The 19,880-nt window shown below is 47.4% G+C and overlaps 10 protein-coding genes across 10 annotated transcripts; 7 read left to right on the forward strand and 3 right to left on the reverse strand.

The window, feature by feature from the left end:
- Window positions 1-129: 129 nt before the first annotated feature.
- Window positions 130-2,174, forward strand: N7511_007849 (uncharacterized protein; the record flags this gene model as incomplete). The annotated part of the gene is made up of 4 exons (XM_057130226.1): window positions 130-137; window positions 370-1,168; window positions 1,224-1,513; window positions 1,577-2,174. 4 exons carry the CDS (start codon window positions 130-132, stop codon window positions 2,172-2,174), a joined length of 1,695 nt encoding a protein of 564 aa, XP_056982009.1.
- Window positions 2,175-2,531: 357 nt separating this feature from the next.
- On the reverse strand, window positions 2,532-3,847 carry N7511_007850 (uncharacterized protein; the record flags this gene model as incomplete). The annotated part of the gene is made up of 3 exons (XM_057130227.1): window positions 2,532-3,280; window positions 3,348-3,751; window positions 3,819-3,847. 3 exons carry the CDS (start codon window positions 3,845-3,847, stop codon window positions 2,532-2,534), a joined length of 1,182 nt encoding a protein of 393 aa, XP_056982010.1.
- Window positions 3,848-6,693: 2,846 nt separating this feature from the next.
- N7511_007851 (homocysteine S-methyltransferase family protein) lies at window positions 6,694-7,814 on the forward strand (the record flags this gene model as incomplete). Its single annotated transcript, XM_057130228.1, has 2 exons — window positions 6,694-6,768; window positions 6,819-7,814. 2 exons carry the CDS (start codon window positions 6,694-6,696, stop codon window positions 7,812-7,814), a joined length of 1,071 nt encoding a protein of 356 aa, XP_056982011.1.
- A 1,059-nt stretch (window positions 7,815-8,873) lies between these two features.
- N7511_007852 (aldo/keto reductase) lies at window positions 8,874-10,022 on the forward strand (the record flags this gene model as incomplete). The annotated part of the gene is made up of 1 exon (XM_057130229.1): window positions 8,874-10,022. The coding sequence occupies one exon, from the start codon at window positions 8,874-8,876 to the stop codon at window positions 10,020-10,022; it is 1,149 nt and encodes a 382-aa protein (XP_056982012.1).
- A 454-nt stretch (window positions 10,023-10,476) lies between these two features.
- N7511_007853 (uncharacterized protein) lies at window positions 10,477-11,634 on the forward strand (the record flags this gene model as incomplete). Its single annotated transcript, XM_057130230.1, has 1 exon — window positions 10,477-11,634. One exon carries the CDS (start codon window positions 10,477-10,479, stop codon window positions 11,632-11,634), a length of 1,158 nt encoding a protein of 385 aa, XP_056982013.1.
- A 511-nt stretch (window positions 11,635-12,145) lies between these two features.
- On the forward strand, window positions 12,146-13,181 carry N7511_007854 (DUF3425 domain-containing protein; the record flags this gene model as incomplete). Its single annotated transcript, XM_057130231.1, has 2 exons — window positions 12,146-12,302; window positions 12,361-13,181. 2 exons carry the CDS (start codon window positions 12,146-12,148, stop codon window positions 13,179-13,181), a joined length of 978 nt encoding a protein of 325 aa, XP_056982014.1.
- A 1,142-nt stretch (window positions 13,182-14,323) lies between these two features.
- N7511_007855 (transcription factor domain-containing protein) lies at window positions 14,324-15,136 on the forward strand (the record flags this gene model as incomplete). Its single annotated transcript, XM_057130232.1, has 1 exon — window positions 14,324-15,136. One exon carries the CDS (start codon window positions 14,324-14,326, stop codon window positions 15,134-15,136), a length of 813 nt encoding a protein of 270 aa, XP_056982015.1.
- A 13-nt stretch (window positions 15,137-15,149) lies between these two features.
- Window positions 15,150-16,445, reverse strand: N7511_007856 (putative aminotransferase; the record flags this gene model as incomplete). Its single annotated transcript, XM_057130233.1, has 3 exons — window positions 15,150-15,864; window positions 15,917-16,356; window positions 16,413-16,445. 3 exons carry the CDS (start codon window positions 16,443-16,445, stop codon window positions 15,150-15,152), a joined length of 1,188 nt encoding a protein of 395 aa, XP_056982016.1.
- A 769-nt stretch (window positions 16,446-17,214) lies between these two features.
- On the reverse strand, window positions 17,215-17,718 carry N7511_007857 (uncharacterized protein; the record flags this gene model as incomplete). Its single annotated transcript, XM_057130234.1, has 2 exons — window positions 17,215-17,475; window positions 17,545-17,718. 2 exons carry the CDS (start codon window positions 17,716-17,718, stop codon window positions 17,215-17,217), a joined length of 435 nt encoding a protein of 144 aa, XP_056982017.1.
- Window positions 17,719-18,037: 319 nt separating this feature from the next.
- Window positions 18,038-19,511, forward strand: N7511_007858 (putative Snf1 kinase complex beta-subunit Gal83; the record flags this gene model as incomplete). Its single annotated transcript, XM_057130235.1, has 3 exons — window positions 18,038-18,771; window positions 18,827-19,409; window positions 19,464-19,511. The coding sequence occupies 3 exons, from the start codon at window positions 18,038-18,040 to the stop codon at window positions 19,509-19,511; spliced, it is 1,365 nt and encodes a 454-aa protein (XP_056982018.1).
- Window positions 19,512-19,880: the final 369 nt, after the last annotated feature.

Here is a 19,880-nt window from a genome sequence, read left to right on the forward strand (position 1 = left end):
AGGCTATCAAGAGAGAAAGACGAACTAATAGCCTAGCGATACTAGCACGAACATAAGCAGGTCATCAAACTTGGGTTTCAAGCGCGATCTGATGACTTTACCGGAACTCGGACTCTCCAACAAAGTCGAATGGCGAAGTTCGTCAAGAACCGGCGATATACAGAGTGTGGAGCGCAGATAGCCTATTGAGGTCGGGTTCCCGGCTTCCCGAATACCCGCACTTCCTGTCGAAACTCGAACTGTTTGTCTGATATTCTCATCCATGAATTCTACAAGCCCACAGTATAGCAGAGGAACACGCTCATCATTGGCGTGTTTGCCCTGTCGATCGCGCCATGTGAAATGCGATGGCAAACAACCCTGCTGTAGCCGCTGCGTCGAACTTGACCAACAATGCCACTATGCCCGATCGCGCCGGGGCGGGCTGGGTCGTGTAGCTCTGGAAGAGCGGCGCAGGAAATTTGCTGCTACAGAGAATACAGGGCTCGTGTGTTCGTCAAGTCCGCAGGAATCGGCGAATGGCCAGATTGGTCAGGAAGTGATCGGGGAGAAGCTTCCTGATAGTTCCCGCCAGCTTCAAGGTCCTGTGCCTTCGTCGCTGGAGCTTCAGCTTGATATCGACGATGTTCAAAATGACTCGTTGATTGGTGCTTACTATGACAACTTTCACAAATTGCACCCCTTTCTACTGCCGCGGAAGCACTTCACGCGAGTATATCAAGATCCAAGCAGACCATTGGCCTTCCGACCGCTCATCGCAGTCATGCGTCTTGTTGGACATATTTATGATGCACGAGGATGGTCCGTTGAGCTAGAGCATCACGTAAAGGCCAGCTTCTCGCAAGTACCCCCAACAGATCCTGTGATGGTCCAGTGCCGACTTCTATATTCCATAGCACTATTTTGGTATGAACGCAGAGCCGACGCGCAATTGCAAGTGGACTCTGCTATGTGGCTAGCCACTGAATGTAAGTTATTCGAGCAGGACTTTGCATCGAAACACGGGGCCGATGATCCCGTGATGCAGGAATGCTGGAGACGGACGTGGTGGATGCTCTATGTTGTGGATGCATATTATGCAGGGACTTTAGGGACTATGAATTTCAAGGCCTTTACTATTGATTCTACAGCCGAATTGCCCTGCGAAGAATCGGAATACGAGTCCGGGGTATGTACAAGCCTCTGAGGTACTGAGGATATGATGACTGACTGACTGACCAAAGGACATTCCAAAGCCTAAGACTCTAGACGAGTTCGACAGCCGTGAATTTGCACCGGATGATATCGTCTTCTCCTCGTTTGCATATTTGATCGGTGCCGTGCGATGTACGGCCTTAGCAATTTCCACAGTACCAAAAGCCGCGAGCAAAAGCGATGCGATACAGGCAATCCAAGCCGCAGACTCGGCCCTGAACGGGTGGCTACTCCTACTGCCCAAGACGCAAAAGCAAGTAATGGGCAAAGCTGGAGAAATCGATGAGATGATGTTCCAGGCACACCTCCTCATACACGTGTGAGTCTTCTTCCCGATTGTTCGTCTACGCGCCGACAGAACACCGCTGACGACCTGCTTTAGCGCCACGATTGGTTTACACCGGCCGTTTTCAGATCTGAAGTTTAGCCGCGCAGAAGGGATTTCGAGCTGTGCGCGCGAACCGCCCCTCGATAGTCCAACACCAGATCACACGAACGTGCATACAATTCGAGTCCTCCAGTCCGCAGAGGCACAGATCGGGCTTCTGGCATTAACCGCTCTGCGCTTTCACCATACCCCATTCATGACTTGTATGATCAGCGAGGGAACACTGGCATTGCTTGCTGCTTGTACCTTTCGACTGGTAGGGAAGGATTTGGCAATTGCCAGAGAGCAGATTCGAATGACTATTGGGTGTCTGAAAGCATTAGGAGAGATATGGCCAAGAACTGCTAGAAATTTGCGAGAGATCCAAACAATTGCTCATCATGTACTTGGGCTTGGGTCTAGAAGTTCGAGCGACAGTGGTGGAACCAGGTCGACTGGTGTGCCAGATCTATCTGGTGGGGAAGGGCAGGCAAGTGTTGAATCGGAATTCGAGATATCGAGCAGTAACTTGGACATGTCACCGTCCTTGGCTTTTATTGATGATCTTTGTGGGTGGTACGATTTCGGAGGCCTTGATCCTGGTCTTTCTTGAGACGAGAAAATAATACGGGAATAATATCATAACTTGGTACTGTTATAAATCAAGTTAGACAATTGCTGAAAACTACCCCATATCTCATGCCACTAGACGAGTATGGATGGTTCATCCGATTCTAATGCCATGTTGGAGGTAAATTTTGGTGTAGACTATAAGCCTCAAAAAGCGTTAGAAATTGTACTGATTTATCAGTGGTATGAAATTATAGGGTGGCTTCTTAGCAATTTATTCAAGTTATGTCGAGTTCTGATCCTATTCAATTTGACTACCGTAAATATGAACCTAACTGCAACCACCAGTGCCCAAGACGTATTTCAAACATCTTAACTCCCGCCCTCAGAGTCTCACATCTCAGATCTCATATGTAAAAATCTGATACCTCTCCCAGTCCTTTCTCCGCTGCGCGAAAGCAAGCTGCCGATTCCAGCTCTCCCAGCCCTCCACCTCCTCTTTCAAACTTTTCAAAGCCTCCTGACGAGCAGCAGCCGCGAACTCCAACTGTAAATTCTTCGCGATGAGCTCTTCAACCTTCTCCTCCAATGATAATGAGCCGATCTTTCGTGTAAGCTTCTCCGAAACATCAACCATAAAGTCCCCTCCCTCTGCAACAAGCTTGTTCATCTCCTCGCCTGACAGGGCGAGGTATTCTAATGCAACGAACTGCGAAAGCAGGTATCTCGCGGAATCACCGGCTTCGGTGCTAGTATAGATCAATCGAATAGCATCAGCCAGGTACGGGAACAAAGTAAGCTGTGTTCGCTGAAGACGATCAAGGATTTGAGCGAGGCGGTTTAGAGTAAACTCTTGCAGCTTTGTGAAATCGTAATGACAGGCGAAGGAGTAGACTTTTGCGTGCAGGTAGATTTCTGCTACTTCGTTTTCTTGTGGCTCTTCTTGTCTTTTTGTTGGCGTGAAATTGTCGGGCATTCTTATCCCTGGACATTCTCGGATAGGTGTTAGGGGTCGAGAAATCAGATCGTCTCCCACTTCTGACTGGGGATTGGAAATAGTTGGGGCTGATGTTGGCTCTGATTGGCAGCTTCGCTCGTGTATGGCGTCTATTTCTGGTGCTGCTAGCTCACTTGCTGGTGACTGTGGCTCTACGTCGACACTTTGGTGTCAGACTTCTGCTCGTATTATTAGATAGAGTGTTTGATAAGAACTTACCTTGTACGGATTGCTCCTCTTCTTTTTCTTCTTCCTCTTCTTGTTCTTCCTCTTCCTCCTCTTTCGCCTCTTCTTCGTCTACCGTTACCGCTTCCTCTGGTTCATCTTCCTCTGTTGCTGCATCTGCATCCTCTGGTTCTTCCAGAAGCTCATCTTCGGTGTCCTCGGCGAAGTCTTCCGTTTTCTGGCTTTTCTCCAAAGCGGGAAGATTCACCGGGTAATCTCCAGTATAAAGAAAACTCAAGACACATTCCACAGTTTGTTCATCAAAAGCAGTCCAGTCAAGTATAAACTCAAACTCGATGTCAAATGCGGGACAGGCATCCAGAACGCCTTCGTGAGCATAGTAATTCCGACTATCTTTGCCGACCTTTATTAGCATCGGCTTCTTAGTGAAGATCGACCTATTCAAAAAGTGGAGTAAGTCAGCTTTTAACACTCTATCGACACCCCCAATGTGGGAATACATACCTAGCAGGGTTTTCCGAATCAGAAGGCATATTGACAGATAAGCAGAATGAGCGAGACTTTTGGGAGAGTTATCACAAGCATCTGGGTTGAGGAGGAGACCTTGGGCTTAAGTATGGAAGTTGTCAAGCGCGGGGAACAACCAAGTCCGATTTTGAACATAGATCAGACCAATAGGCAGAAACCTTGGCTGATCATAAGTGGCATATCTGGGCATGTATCAATACCCAATTAGTGCAGTTTCAAGGTGAGGCGAGATTTGACAGGGGCTTACAGGGGCTTACAGGGAGGGGCTGCTTTGTGCTGTACATGTGCATGTACTTCCTTATGTAACTGCGCGCTAGGCGCATCCAAAGGAATAATATTTATCTTCAGGAAATGGGGAACTGGGGAACTGGGAGAAGCAATCTTGACGCAATTATTTTTGAGATAGCACGACTACCAGGCCACTTGCGTATCTAAAGGGCTCAGGTGCGTATTGACCCTACACCCCTGGCAAAAATCAATTTCTTTGTGGTTGTTAGGCAATATTTAATAATTGTTCTGATTCATTTAAATGCCAAAAGTTTGATGCATCTATTAGATGAAACATGGGTTAAAATATGAAGTAAATATGAGGTAAAATGTGAGGTCAAACATGATATTGAAAATAAGCTAATCCTAACGCTGATGTGTCCGAGAATCCTCTGCGGAAAGGAGCCTTGGAGTGGAAGTAGACAAGAGCGAATGAAGCAGACTCCAGAATTCAGGCTCCGGCAACAGATCCTGAGCACATGTTGGTAAGTACCAAAGGCCTTCGCAGTCGTAATGTTCAAAAAGTGGACGCATAAATTTCCTATATTGCTGGTCGTTGAGGTAGGAAATATTTCTTGACAGCAATGCTTCTAACGACAGAGGCGACACATTCAAAAGAGACCCTTGGGCTAGCTGTACCATCTGGATCAAGTATCGAATCCCAATATCTGATACTGTGGATTTTCCATCGAGGGTCATCGGGCGTTAAACCAGGGCCAAGATCAATCCACGTTGTAAGGACTAGGGCGAGATGAGAACCATCTTCACAGACTTCAGTGCGGGAATCTGTATTGCATCTGTCACAAGTATATGTGGAGTAGGAATATTTCTTTCCCTCGAGATAGGCGAACACTGTTGGATTCAGTATTTCGGCTTTATCCTCATAACCGACGTGCGGGCACATGTATATAGTCCATGGAGGCTTTCTGTCATATTCTTTTCCACATAGTAGTAGTTCCGGTCTGCTACCGTGAACATATACTATATGCTGCATTCTTAAACAAAGCCCCGGCGTTTCTGGACAAATCTGTGCGTCGGTCGAAAAGGGAGAGACGATGTCAGGGTACTCTGATCCTTTGGGGTAAATCCGGACTTGGGTATAAGATAGCGCTTCAGTGCTAATTCCAAACTGGTCTCCCAGATAGAACCTTCACATAGTAAGCTGAAGATGTATGAAAAGTAATTTGCGGTATATAAAGACCGGGTATCGCATTTCTGCGTGGAATCGTAATTTATTGAACTGCCGCTTCCATACTTTGTAGCACCGGAGAGGACAGCTTTTGTTTATTAATGGACCACATAGTCCAAAACATTCAGTGCCATCATACTCATGAAGGATGAAGCAAATATGGCAGACGAAATATTTCGGTAGATCCCGTTCTAGTCGGCGTAAAACAGGCAGTTTCATCTCTCCTGACGGTCGAGCGTATCGACGGTGATATATAGCGAAGAGTCGGTGATATATAGCGAAGATTCGGTGATATATAGCGAAGATTCGGTGACTGCAGAGTGATATACAAATCCAATCATCTGTAGGAAGAAAGTCGGTTATTGATAATAGTAGCTCGACCGGCAGACTGGCGAGCGTATTCATATTGGGAGTCGCAGACGGTGGATCATATCTTCCCAACGATCGAGATATCACTTGCCAGAAAATATCAAGGAGAGACGACATTTTGGAGATGTTCAGCTTTCGAAGATCGAGAAAGTCCAAGTGAAAACAAGCTTATGTCTCAGATAGACTGATCGCGGTATAGCAGATTTGAAACAACGACGACAGTGATAGGGATAAGTGGTGCGAAGTCGAACGTCAGGTGCTAAAAAATTATATTAAAATCGTTCAAATCATGCAACTACAGTAGGTTCAAGAAACTCAACGGCCTCGCTTTACCCAATCAGGGACGGCGGTAATCTATCGATGTGCCCTATCTATAGGGACACAGGAATGATTCGAACGTCCGGTGTCAAAAAAGGTCTTAAAATCGGTTGAACCATGGAACTACAGTGAATTCAACAAACGTAACGGCAAACAAATTTAACGGCCTCACTTTGCCTAATAAAGGACGGCGGTATTCCATGGATATGCCCTGTCTACGGGAACCAATCTTAAATATAGAAATATGAAAGAGACTGACTGCACCGCAATGTACCGGTCAACTAGTAAAATACCTAATTCTCTAGCTGACAATCATAAATCTCCCTTACCAGGAGAGAAGGCACTAATTAATCAGTGAGCGTTAAGAATCAACACGCCAAGTTCATTCTTCTGGGGGTTTATCCTATAGTCCAGTCCCCATAGGCCCGCTTTTCTCAAGCTATGCCATAATCCAAGTTTTTATGATCTCTGTAAGCAACATTCCCATGAAATAGAATTGCGCATGTTCAGATTTAACTAGAACCGCAAGTTTAGGAGTATAACATAATTCTATAACAAATTACCGGTTGGACATTCACGCTTTCCCAGCGGCTTCAGTCGCGCTAAACTATGTTCGGTTAGAAAAGGTTCCCGGTTGGTCCACTTGCAAGTTAATGTTTAAATTGCGCAATTTTTGGCAAATTTCACCAACTCTCCCCAGCTATAATCATGTCCGTTCATATGGCCGGCAATCTGGCGGAAGATATGGCTGGACAGAACGAGGCTATGTGCGAAGACAGCGAGGTACTGTTGCTCAAGCTACCCAGTCTTATACTTGACCTGACCATCCGCAGAACCATGGTGCCGAGCCTCAAAGTACAACTGGACATGGTAATCTCGAGAAGACCACACCTCAAACCCTACCACATCCTATCATACTGGATGGCGGTATGTCGCGAGAGTTGATGCGGCTACAGGCACCCTTCCGCCAGCCCGAATGGTCTGCACTTGCGCTGATTGAAACCCCGCATCTTGTAGAGCAGGTTCACAGTGATTTTGCTGCCGCTGGCGCCGATGTCCTGACCACGAATTCTTATGCGTTGGTTCCGTTCCATATTGGCGTCGAGCGGTTCCAAAGGGATGGCGAAGAGCTGGCGGGGCTTGCCGGGCGCCTGGCCAAGAGTGCTGCAAATCAGGAACAGACCAGAAGTGATAGAAAAGTGTCGGTTGCGGGCTCTCTCCCGCCTGTGTTTGGAAGTTACAGACCGGATCTATTTGATGCGGAAACAGTGGACAAATATCTCGAGATCCTGGTGCGAGGTCTTTTGCCGCACGTTGACATCTGGTTGGGCGAAACATTAAGTTCCATTGCAGAGGCTAAGGCTGTGGAGAAAGCGGTTATGGGAACGGGCAAACCGCTCTGGATTGCTTTCACGATCAAGGACGAGGAAGTGTCGACAAATTCAAAGGGAACGACGCCTACAGCCCTTCTCCGTTCGGGTGAAACTGTGGAAGAAGCAGCTCGTTGGGTGTGCAGCTCCTCAGCAGAGAGTCTGTTATTCAATTGTAGCCGGCCTGAGTTCATGGATTTAGCTATTCGTGGTGCGAAAAGCGTCATCTCGCAGCAAGACCGCAGCATTTCACTCGGTGTCTATGCAAATACGTTCGAACCAAGCTCAAACGCCCCGGCTGCGAATGAAAAAATATCGGTGACACGGAATGACTTGGATGTCAAGTCATACTCGGTGTTGGCTCAGAAATGGGTCGCAAGTGGAGCTACTATTGTTGGTGGATGTTGCGGAATTGGCTACGAGCATATAGCGCAATTGTCGCAAGACCTTCAGGGGTAGGAAGAACTCAAAAATTGTCTCGATACGAAGCGCGGTTTGCAAGAGTCTGAAAGCAAATGGACTTCTGAGGCTGAAAAGCGTATGACACGCAATATGTCAACCTAAAAAGGGACCCATATATCATGGGTCTTTAGCAGATCGAAAACATCCAACGGGAGGATTACCATATAGGTAGTGTTTTATTCCAGATTTCGAGAGATAGACATGTATGGTGATCAAATCACTCTATTTCAAACTTTTGCTGTTCCCAATGATCACGTTAATTTGTTGATCAACAATAGTCACTTTGAAAGCGATGCACAAGTGGATTTTGAGTCAATCTCCGACGTTGTAATCGTACCTGTCACGCCACTGCCATGATCCCAACGGGAAAAGAATTAATTGATTCATGTTGGTATCAAAGGTGTGTATTGAATACATCGTGAGAAGCTCTCAGCCATGACTCAGCTGCGCTGGCATTATAACAATCGCAACATTGGAATGACCAATGTTCAAGTAAGATCTTTCTTCCTATTCTGTCTTCTTCTGTGACAATTCAAAGCCCTATGTTCAAACTACCGAGTGCCAAGAAATGTACGCTTCAATGTTATTCATCCGCAAATGAAAGTCTGGAGTAGAAAAAGTCCTAAAGGAATGATGTACTTGCCTACTATACAACGTCAACAATGATTGACTTTTGCTTTCCCGTATCTATTAAATGGAGATAGAGGTAAACTACGAAATTTAAGTAAAGCGGTCTTAAATGTAGGCACCATGAAAAATATTCACTATGGAGATCCGTTGCATGCCTGCTGTAGAAACGAAACTGCCGCAGAGTTTCTGCATCCTGCTTATTATACGTCATAATGTGTGGAGCCATGCTGCCGTTATCATAATGGTTCCAGCAATCGGACCTGGGCTGGAGTTTAGCAGATTCGGCATGTGTATTAGTTAGCTCATAACTCATAATGAGGGATTTTCAATTGACTCAAGGGTTTGAAAGATATAAAGAAGCCACTGCCTCCTGTGGCCTTCATTTATTTTTTATCGACGTATAGTCTCATCAACCAATCGCCTATCATGTCACTCCCGGCTCACCCTCCCGCTCGTTCGCCCCTTGACCGCCATCGCCAGTTGGCTCCATCCGCTTCAGTGCGCATTTCTCCACTTTGCCTCGGTGCTATGAACTTTGGTGACGCGTGGAAGGAAAGACTTGGAGAGTGCCCAAAGGAGACCGTATTTGAGATTCTCGATTATTTCGTTAGCCAAGGTGGCAACTTTATCGACACCGCCAACAACTATCAGAACGAGGAATCCGAAGAATTGATTGGAGAATGGATGGCTCAGAGGAAAAACCGTGACGAACTCGTCCTCGCTACCAAGTTCTCTAGCAGCTACAAAAACCATGAGAGCGGCAAACTTCAATCGAACTATGGCGGCAACGGCGCCAAGTCCATGCGTGTGTCCTTAGACCTCTCTTTGCAGAAGTTGCAGACGACCTACGTCGACATTTTCTATCTCCATTGGTGGGACTACAGTGTTTCAATTCCGGAATTGATGCACAGCCTCAATGATTTGGTCGTTGCCGGCAAGGTCATATATCTCGGAATTTCTGACAGCCCCGCCTGGGTGGTGGCTAAGGCCAATCAATACGCCCGCGATCACGGTCTCCGGCAGTTCTCCGTGTATCAAGGTCTTTGGAACGCTTCTATCCGGGACTTCGAGCGAGAGATTCTTCCAATGTGCCGCGATGAAAACATGGGCGTGATTCCCTGGGGAACCCTGGGCCAGGGCCGATTCCACACGGAGGCAGGGTATAAGGAGCGGGAGCAGCAGAATCCCGGACGCAAGGGACGGGCTCCCTCAGATGATGAAAAACGTGTTTCAAAGGCCTTGGAAACAATTGCACAGTCCAAGAAGACCGACCTTACCAGTGTCGCCCTTGCTTACGTCCGCCACAAAGCTCCTTATGTCTTCCCAATTGTTGGTGGAAGGAAGGTTGAGCATCTCCGAGGAAACATTGCGGCATTGGAATTGTCCCTGACCGTTGAGGAGGTGGCACAGATCGAGGCTGCTTATAGATTTGATCATGGATTCCCTCATACGTTCCTCAGCGGCAGTCTTTTCGACGGTGGCACTTCGCGTGCTCCCGATGGCCCTGGGGATGTTTGGTTGACGAAACTGATGGGCAATTTCGATTGGGTGCAGCCAGCTTCGCCAATTCAGTAGATCGGCTCGAAAAATCCCCTGGCTCTAGATAACCTTAGACAAGAGGAACATATCATTTTCCAGTCAAAAAGCAATCTCTGACGAATCATCTAGAACCGTGTAGAAATCCTCCTTTTCATTTTCCCCAAAAAGAAGCATGTGGCTACTAACGTTACTGTACATGTAGTGAACAGAAAACCTTCAGTGGATTACCATGACCCAAAGGGGCATAGCCTATGACGTATGATAAGCAGTTTACAGGAGACCCACTTTTAAACGGCTGGATCGGCTCCACTGGAGGAGATCGGAGTTAGGAGATGATGACACTTTAAATATTCAGAGTTGGATTCAGTTTGACGTCTAATTCAAAATCACATATAAAGTTGGTGATACAATCCTCGAGCTTCCCTACAAGCCAATCTTCAAGCCAATCTCCAAAATTGACACATTACAATTTCAATTTCAATCACCCATAATGCATAGTGATCTGAAGAGCTTGCTAGGTCGCTACCGCCAGCTGGCTCCCTCTGCCTCAGTGCGAGTTTCGCCAATGTGTATGGGCACCATGACATTCGGCGGAACGCATCCCGAGAAATACGGTGAATGCAGCAAAGAAGAGGCATTTGCAATGATGGACTTCTTCTATCAAAATGGTGGCAATTTCTTCGACACAGCAAATGCCTACCAAGACGGCCAGTCTGAGGTCTGGCTAGGCGAATGGATCGCCTCCCGCCAGAACCGCGAGGAGCTCGTGATAGCCACCAAGTACACATCCGGATATATGCTCCATTGTAAAGACAAGATCCAGGCCAACTTCGTCGGCACCGGAACCAAGTCCATGAGCCACTCGGTGGACGAGTCTCTCCGCAAGCTCCAGACAACTTACATCGATCTGTTTTACGTGCACTGGTGGGACTACACAACTTCAATCCCGGAACTGATGCAGAGCCTCAACCACCTGGTCGTGTCAGGGAAGGTACTTTACCTCGGCATTTCAGATACACCTGCTTGGGTCGTGACGAAGGCAAACGCGTACGCCCGCCAGCACGGACTGCGACAATTCTCAGTCTATCAAGGAAAGTGGAATGCCGCCAGGCGAGACCATGAGCGAGACATCATTCCCATGTGCGCCGACGAAGGCATGGGGTTGGCCCCATACGCAACGTTGAACGCGGGCAATTTCCAGACGGCCGAAGGCTACAAGGCCCGCGAGAAGGCGAACCATGGCCGCAAATTCATCCCCGTATGCGCGCGAGATAAGCAAGTCGCTGCTATCCTGGAGAAGATCGCCGACAAGAAAGGTGGAGGTGTGACACTGTTGAATATCGCGATGGCTTATATCTGTCATAAGGCGCCCTATGTCTTCCCCATTGTTGGCGGTCGGACTGTGGACCATCTCAAGGGAAGTATTCCCGGCCTGGGAGTTTCGCTGTCGAATGATGAGATTGAGGAGATTGAGACTGGGTACGAGTTCGATCATGGGTTCCCTCACAGCTTTTTGAGTGGCACATTGTTTGACCTTTCCCACCCGAGAGGAGCTGCAGGCCCTGAGGATGTGTGGTTGACCAAGCCATGCGGCCCCTTTGAGTGGGTCGAGCGTCCGAAGCCGATCAAGCCTAGCCCATCAACATAGATACTGAGGTCTACTCACATCCTTGTTTGCAAATCTCACCTTCAAATCGAAAATTCGATTTCCAAATGAGCTCGACGATTTCCAAGGTTTACTACGTAATTAATAATCCGAGTTGGTGAAGGTGCACGCAGCGGTACGTACAGTGCCCTTCTCCGTCGCTTATCAGCACAGATGCATCGACGCGGTTATACTGTTTCCGAATACTGGCAGCGTAGAGATCATACAAGTAGCCTGAGATCTGACCTTTTTCCGTCATCCTACGGAAATCCCTCCTACGAAATTAGTACGAGTAAAGAATGTGAGATATGCTTGATATAGATTCTGATAGTACTCCGACCAATCGTTGGTGGTTTTTTGGTTGCGGAAAGGTTTAGCCGGCCCAAGTTTCTCGGCCAGTGGAAAAAAGTATTCCCCGATAAGCAGAGTACCTTAACTCCGTCGAGCTTCAATTGGACAGTCAGCAACGACATGATTTTTATCCGTCTATCAACATCTCCAAGCCTCTATGAATATGGCTGATAGTAATTCACTGCGCTCGGGCATCTCAAGGACTGCGGAGTATACGCCCCAGCCACTTGAAATACGTACTCTAGATGAGGATTGGACTGGTCTAGCTGACTCGGCACATCGGCGGAAATTGCAAAATCGCTTGAACCAGAGGCTCTACCGTGCGTAATCTCCATTCATCGCATCATATATCAGGCTGATCTCTAGCTGAGGGTCTAGGGAGACGAAGGCGTGCGAAGCCAGGCCCAGACTCTTCAGAATCAGACACATGCGCCACGATCGGCACGTTGGGTCCATCAGAGGGGCTCCCCTTGACCACAGCGGAACAACATGAGATGAGTGAGCAGGGCCTCACATATGCGGGAGTTAGGGAAAAGATACTGCAAGATGACATTCAACCATCCGAGAAGGCCTGCTCCAATGACAAAACCAAAACCAAAACCAAGCCCAAATCCCTTCATGCAATGAGCCAAATAGAGATTCGCCAACTCATGGCTGAGTACGAAGTATCCGCCCATCAGGCCTTCATACAATGCTCTCCAAGAACCGATCAACTCCTAACCCTGATCCAATTCAATGTCTTCCGAGCGCTGGTGGAAAATACCACCACGATAAATTTTACTATGGACTGGCTCGAGGAAGATTCCATCTCCCCGTGGTGCAGACCCGATGCGCTTGATGAGTCCCGGGTCCAATTATGTCCGGTCGATCTTCAACCCACCCAATTGCAGCGAGAAGTCTCCCATCATCCGTGGATTGACCTGTTTCCGATTCCGCAGATGAGAGATAATTTACTGCGGCACTACGATGATTTTGATGAAGGTGCTCTTTGTAATGACCTGGTTGATTTCTATGAGGTTTCAAATGATCAGACTGGTCTCATTGTTTGGAGGAGGCCGTGGCAGCCGGCGGGGTGGGAGGTTAGTGAGACGTTCTTGAGGAAGTGGAGGTGGGTTGTTGAAGGCTGTGATGGGTTGTTCGAGTCAACTAATTACTGGCGTGCGATGCGTGGAGAAGATCCACTGGTATTTAACACTTAGTCTCGGTACTGTGGAGTTTGCGGAAAAGAATCATGTCTATTTCACTCCCTTTTTTTTGATAGATACCATCTACCGCATGGAACGAACTTGCTGAGGTTTTCTGGACGCAAAAGAGTAACAGGCGGTTCATATATAGGAATAAAATTCTTTCCCATTTGAAGCTGCTCTACTTATTAGCTAACTTCTGGGTTTATCATGGTTTCACAAGGCAAATATTTTAGATCTTATTTTGTCAATAAGCACCTGCAAGGTTTATAAGACTTACGGGATAACTTTAAATGCTTCTATGTGGTCCAGTTCTTTTCCCAGATATTTAGTATGGCGTACAACCGCACTTACTGAGTCGCGCAGAGAGAGGTTCTTCAATAGACTTGGATAGATGTGGGGTGTATATGAAGAGATGTGATTGGGTGAATCGGATACTTGACTCAAACGGGGGCAAATGTGTCACTCCCGATTCTCTTCACTTCAACAATTTCTTCCTCTTGTCATGAATTATTGATGCCGACTCATCGAGTTAGTAAAATTGGCTGGGCCCAAAGAAGACGGGATGGCTGTGCAGAGTGTAAAAGAAAGAAAGTAAAAGTAAGAACCTCGTCGCTCTCTACATGAATCCCACTAACATCGACATCGATCTATAGTGCGACTTAAAAAGACCAATATGTTCTCGCTGCACTCGATTTCCGAAAGAGTGCAAATATGATCTGAACCTTATTGCCCATGGACCAGTTCGAACAATGCCATTTCGGGCACGGCATCATGCGAATGATCCAGTCGACTTCGCTGTGAACCAGAGTCTTAACCCTCTAGCGCATCAGCCGACAATCAACTTGTCCCCATTTCTTTCATCGAAAGAATCTCAATTTTTCATGCACGTTTTCAGTACCGAGACTGCCCCACGGCTGTTCCCTGCAGCCCCGGGGCTATTTCTTCAGAGGATCATTGCAAGCTCTTTGGAAACACCTCATCTCCTCTATGCTTTATTGGCTTCTGCTTGTAGTCATCACAGCCGACTTGTTAAAGACACAGGGCCAGATTCTTTGGTCTCATGCCTGAAATTTACGAATCTGTCGATTTCTAGTTTGCGATGTGCTCTCTGCCAGTCGAATGCAACATTGACAGCAGAGACAGTGACGACTGCAATGGCACTTTGCACTAATGATGTCTGCAATGGAAATATGCAGACATGGCGTACTCATCTTGGCGGTGTTATGCGACTATTAGCTGGGTTTTTGGATAGCCAAGGCACCTTGCGCATTGCCGATCCCTATATCCAGTGTTTGGTGAAGTGGTTCACTACAATGGATGTTCTCGCTGGGCTATCTGGACTAAGTTTTGGTGATGTTCTGAGTCCTTACGATGGGATGTTGAACAGAATTCCTCTTCCTGACAGTGTGTATGCCGATGAAATTTGTGGTTATTCCTTGAAACTGGCCCCTCTGCTTGCAAAACTGTCTCATCTGGTGCAGAGACAAAGTCAAAGTGGGCTTGAGTTGCGCGACTTGATGGAAGAGTCCCGCTCATTGGAGAATGATATACTTTCTCTTGTTGATTGTCGCGATACCAATATTGGTGATCATGTCGAATTACAAAGCACACACCTAGCCTTTGTATACTCTGCTTTGCTTCATCTTCACCGAAGAGTTCAAATGTTTACAGCCACTCATCATATTGTCAAATCAGATATCAAAAATATTGTTCATGCCATTGAACGAATTTCACCATCATCGTCTGCCAATATCCTCATTCTTTGGCCAATGTTCAGCGCTGGCTGTGAGACCAATGATACCAAAGAGCGAGACTTTATTCACAGGCGAATGGGCGATATGCAAAACCTGGGCATGGGCAATTTTACAAGAGCGCGGGAACTATTGGGCAAATACTGGGCATCGAAGTCTTTACTATCCTGGGATAGCTATTTTGCAACACAAGGATTGGAATTGGTTCTATTCTAGGAAGCCAAATGCCTCACTGCAGCAATAGCAATTTCTCATACTCCTCACGCATAAACTTCCTCAATTCTTGCAGGCCATCGACCATCACCTCATGTTCAGGAACATAGCCCACTCGGACGAAGCCACGGAAGTCAGCACCATCTCCAAAACACTGGCTTCCCGGTACCAGCATCACGCCAGTTTTCTCTAGCAACTTTTGACAAAAGACAACATCATCGATAGCTTGTCCTTTCCTGTCAACAAATTTGATAAACGCAGTTGTTCCGGCCTGAGGTCTGGTCCATTTCACAGCCCAGTTGAATTCAGTCACAAACGTCTCGAGTATATCAAGATTTTGCCTGGCTAGTTGAAAGTTGCGCTGCAGCAAATTCTCCACACACGGACTAGACAAGGCATGTGCAGCTACACCATCATCAATCTGGCCAACTGATATAAGCGTATAATCACGGGCAGATGCACACGCTTCAACGATTTCGGGATTTGGGGACGCAATCCAGCCTAGTCTGATACCAGCCAAGCTGAATGCCTTCGACATGGAACCGGTAGAAATCACCTTGTCATATCCGAACTTTAGGATAGACGGTGGAATCTCCTCGCCCTTGAGAGAATGGAAAAGAGGTCGATACACCTCATCAGAATGAATGAGGATGTCATGCTCACGTGCAACATCAACAATTGCTTGCAACTCTTCGCGGCGAAGGACAGCTCCAGTGGGGTTCTGGGGGTTGCTACAAGACAAGTTAGAAACTCAGTATCAATATCAAGCAGAATACCACATACTTCAAAACAATCACCTTCGTACTTGGCCGAATCAAAGCCTTCAACTCCTTCAAGTCCAATGCCCATTCGTTCTCCTCATTCGACTTCCACAGACTGACCTCTGCACCAAAAGACTCGGGCACAGAGTATAACTGCTGATACGTCGGATACTGGCAAATGACATGATCCCCAGGGCCGACATTCGTATAGAGCGCCAGGAAGTTCGCTTGGATAGCGCCGTTCGTCACAAGAACACCATCTGCAGAGACAGATTGGGAATATAGATTTGCGATGTTGGTTCTCAGTGCCTCTGAGCCCCGGATCGCGCCATAGACCTGCTTCTGGCTATAGTCTACCAGATCCTTCTTGCTCGAAAAGGAGAGTAGATCACTTAGGGAGATTGAGGCACAGCATGTTTCGGCGAGGTTGTGCTTTGCGTCGTTTTCGTAGAGATCCATCCACTTTTTGACGTAACCTTTAGTTTGAGAGTATATCGGGGGCTTTGTGGTCTACTTACACGCTCCACGGCGAACTCGCGGATTCGAACCATTTTTTAAATTGAGTGAAATGCGGATTCGGTGGTTTGGAGAGAAGAAATTGAGAAATGAATGGTTGAAGAGATATAAAAAAGCTTCAGACTGGAAAAGCGATTATATATATTTCCTACAACATGCCCCAGAACACATACTCAAAAATCATTGGTTTGATCGCTTATTTATCTACACCAGCATAATTAGTCGAAAAGCCCATCAAATGACAATCCACTGCCTAAAAAAGTAAACCGGGTATCACACTGATTCCCAGCTGTTGCGGTATACATCTGGATATTCGGCCCAAGTGGGGTCACAGACAGCATTATGATTGGTCAGGGCGCAACCATGTCCCAATGCGGAATTACGAGGTCCCATCAGAATTTTTTGATCCACCTAAAAAAACACAAAAAAAGAAACGCTCACTCGAGGACGGTGTTTTAGGAATAGCCGAACGCGGGGGTCGAACCCGCAGCCTTAAGATTAAGAGTCTTACGCTCTACCGATTGAGCTAGCCCGGCCGGGCTGTTGAAGAATGTTGCACTATAAAGATTGAGATACTTCAAGACTTGAAGCTGCCAAGTCTTGCATCAGTCACTAAATCATTCTGCATGTACTTCAGTGTTACGTTAAACATACCCACTCTTGGACTTTTCATGTAATTGATGTAAAACAACAGACATCATTAGGCACAAAAAAGTGTCAAACTTGTACTAAATATGCAATGGCAGCCTCAAGGATATCACATTAGAACATCATACCCTGGGATTCAATCAAATTCTGCCTACATCATTCAGAATCATAACTGGTTTCTTCCTCCTCCAATATCGTTGAGGGTGGGTGTCTGTAATCTTCTATCTTCACATCCAGATAGTCGAAGGGTGAGCCTTGCGGTGCGGCATCTATAGCCTCGCGTTTCACGGGGCGTCGGCGCGGCTCATCCAAGCCCTCAATCTGCAGAGCATGCGACAGACCAGTTCCGGTAAAATACAGGAACATGCCTATAGTTGCCCCGATAAGAACGGCCCCTGTCAGGAAGTAGATGAATGCCTGTAAAAGGTTAGTGGCTTGAAAAGCAGAGGGCACTACGAGAGATCGAAATTATATTCCTCAGCATACCTCTAATTTGATCAAGATACGCAAAGGGAGCAGAGTTATGTATAGAGCAAGCCGTCCGAGGTAGATCACCGGCGATAGGAGGAAGACAAGGGGTGACAGCAAATAGGACAGTAATTGAATGGTAACGCTCCAAATGAACGACACAACAGCCGCTGGAATTGAGATCCAGCCCATGGCTATGTAAAATTATGGATGTTTGCCGTTGAGACCTGATCTGCTACAAACTGTTTTGATATCGAAGTATCACGCGCCGCGTCGAGTTGACAAGCCCTAAGCCCTAATTTCCAAATTGGATGTCCGGCGTCATCGTCCGCATCGACCTGTGACTCTGTACAGAGGGAGTGCATCGTCCAACTTACGTTCTCCACCGCCCAATACCTCTCGTGCGTTGGCATCGGAAGTGTGCTATTTTGTGCTTCCGTTGTGATTCCACCAAATCCCGCTCTCGAGTCTCCGCAACCGATTGTCCAGTTGATACCTTTCCCCGCCTTCGATGGGCAACAACCCTTCCAAAGGCCCGGTCGGCGACGCGCCGCCGGCTCATTCTAGCCACCACTCAGGAGAAAGAAAAGTCGCCCGGAGAACTTCTCTCAATGCGATCTCTAACAGTAAGGCCACGGTGGCTGACCCCTCGGCCACTAAGGAGACTGCCGCCGGCCACTCGGCAACATACCAGGGTTCCGTCCAACAGCGTCTCCAGTCTCGAAACGTACCCGAAAGCTCTCCCAAGGAAATAGAAAGACCGGCGAGACACGATGCACCGAGACCGGAGCCTTCTCAGAGCAAGGACATCCCATCCCGGGACCACTCCAACCCGGTACAAGTTCCGAGCGCGCGCCAGGCTCCGGGGCGCGACCCTGTGGCACCATCTGCCCCGCCCCTCAACTCATACTATAGCGCATCAGCACATTTGCAACGTCCGCCGCGGTTGCCATTGCCAATTGGTGATGCTAATACTACCCCCGGATCGCCAATGGGCCCAGAGGACTCGCATATCCAGTCGCTCCCCACAGACCAGCTTCTAGACGATCAACTGGAAAAGAATACCACGGCCCTAGGCAATACTACAATTGAAGAGGAGGAGTTGATTGATGAGCTCCAGCCCTACACTATCAGCGGAGTGGGCAAGGCTGTCCCAGTCGTCATAGAATGGACTGCTCCTGCTCAGAAGGTCTACGTTACGGGAACTTTCGTTAACTGGGAGAAGAAGTTCCGTTTACACAGAAGGTCGGTCGAGCATTCAAGTTAAAATTGCACCAAGAGCATGGCTGACGTGATATAGTGAAAATAACCCGTCCGTTATGTCTACTACGTTGAACCTCCGACCTGGCACGCACCACCTGAAGTTCATTGTTGATGGAGAAATGCGCGCCGCGGATAGTCTTCCAACTGCTGTGGATTTCACTAACCATTTGGTCAATTACATTGAAATCAGCGCAGATGACGCTCATGACAGGGACTCTGGCATCCAGCCGGGGGCCCACCCCCCTCAAACTGTACCAGATTCGTCCAAGCAAGACCAGTCAAAAGGACCCGAAGACAACTGCGAGCCGAAAGATGATTCTGAAGATGAAGAAGTACCCCCAGGTGACTTTGGTAGTGCCATTCCTCAATTCCTTGCCGATCTCGACAAAGAGGAGGAAGACCCAGCCTATGTGCAAGCTGCCAATGTAATTGGAGACACAGCTACCCCACCTAGTCTGCCTCTGTTCTTGGGCAAATCAATTCTCAACGGCACAACTCCCATGAAAGACGATAGCAGTGTTCTCAATTATCCTAATCACACTGTCTTAAACCACCTTGCGACAAGCAGTATCAAGAATGGTGTTCTTGCTACTAGTGTCACAACGAGATATAAGCGGAAAGTAAGTCAAATTTTTACCTATTGCACGCGATATGATCTAACCAACGTCTTGTAGTATGTCACGACTATCTTGTACAAACCGACTGGTGATATCACAGATTGAACTATGCTCAAATATATAAGTGGTTCTCTAATGCGGGCATACATTTTACCGATTCTCGCCTCAGGCTCTGCGATCTATCCGGGTTGCAACTATGGAAAACATTTGCAAAGAATCTGGTATCTCGTCCGATGTGTTGATTTTTCGGTCGTACTTTTGTCTAGGGGATCTTGGGTCAGTTTGTCACCAATGATATCCGAGTACTCCCTGGACTGCCCGACTAAGGACAATCAACATATGGACTTGTTTTGCAGAATGCGCCACGGAGAGCATCTTCTTACAATTGCATGTTTCTCGGGCGTTATTTTCATATTGGGATTTGATAAGTTGTGGAATTTGATCATGCAGGCAATTTACACAGGAATGAACAGG

This window comes from Penicillium nucicola (genome assembly GCF_028828085.1).
Source record: "Penicillium nucicola strain IBT 29836 chromosome Unknown utg000008l, whole genome shotgun sequence".
NCBI classification, from domain to species: domain Eukaryota; kingdom Fungi; phylum Ascomycota; class Eurotiomycetes; order Eurotiales; family Aspergillaceae; genus Penicillium; species Penicillium nucicola.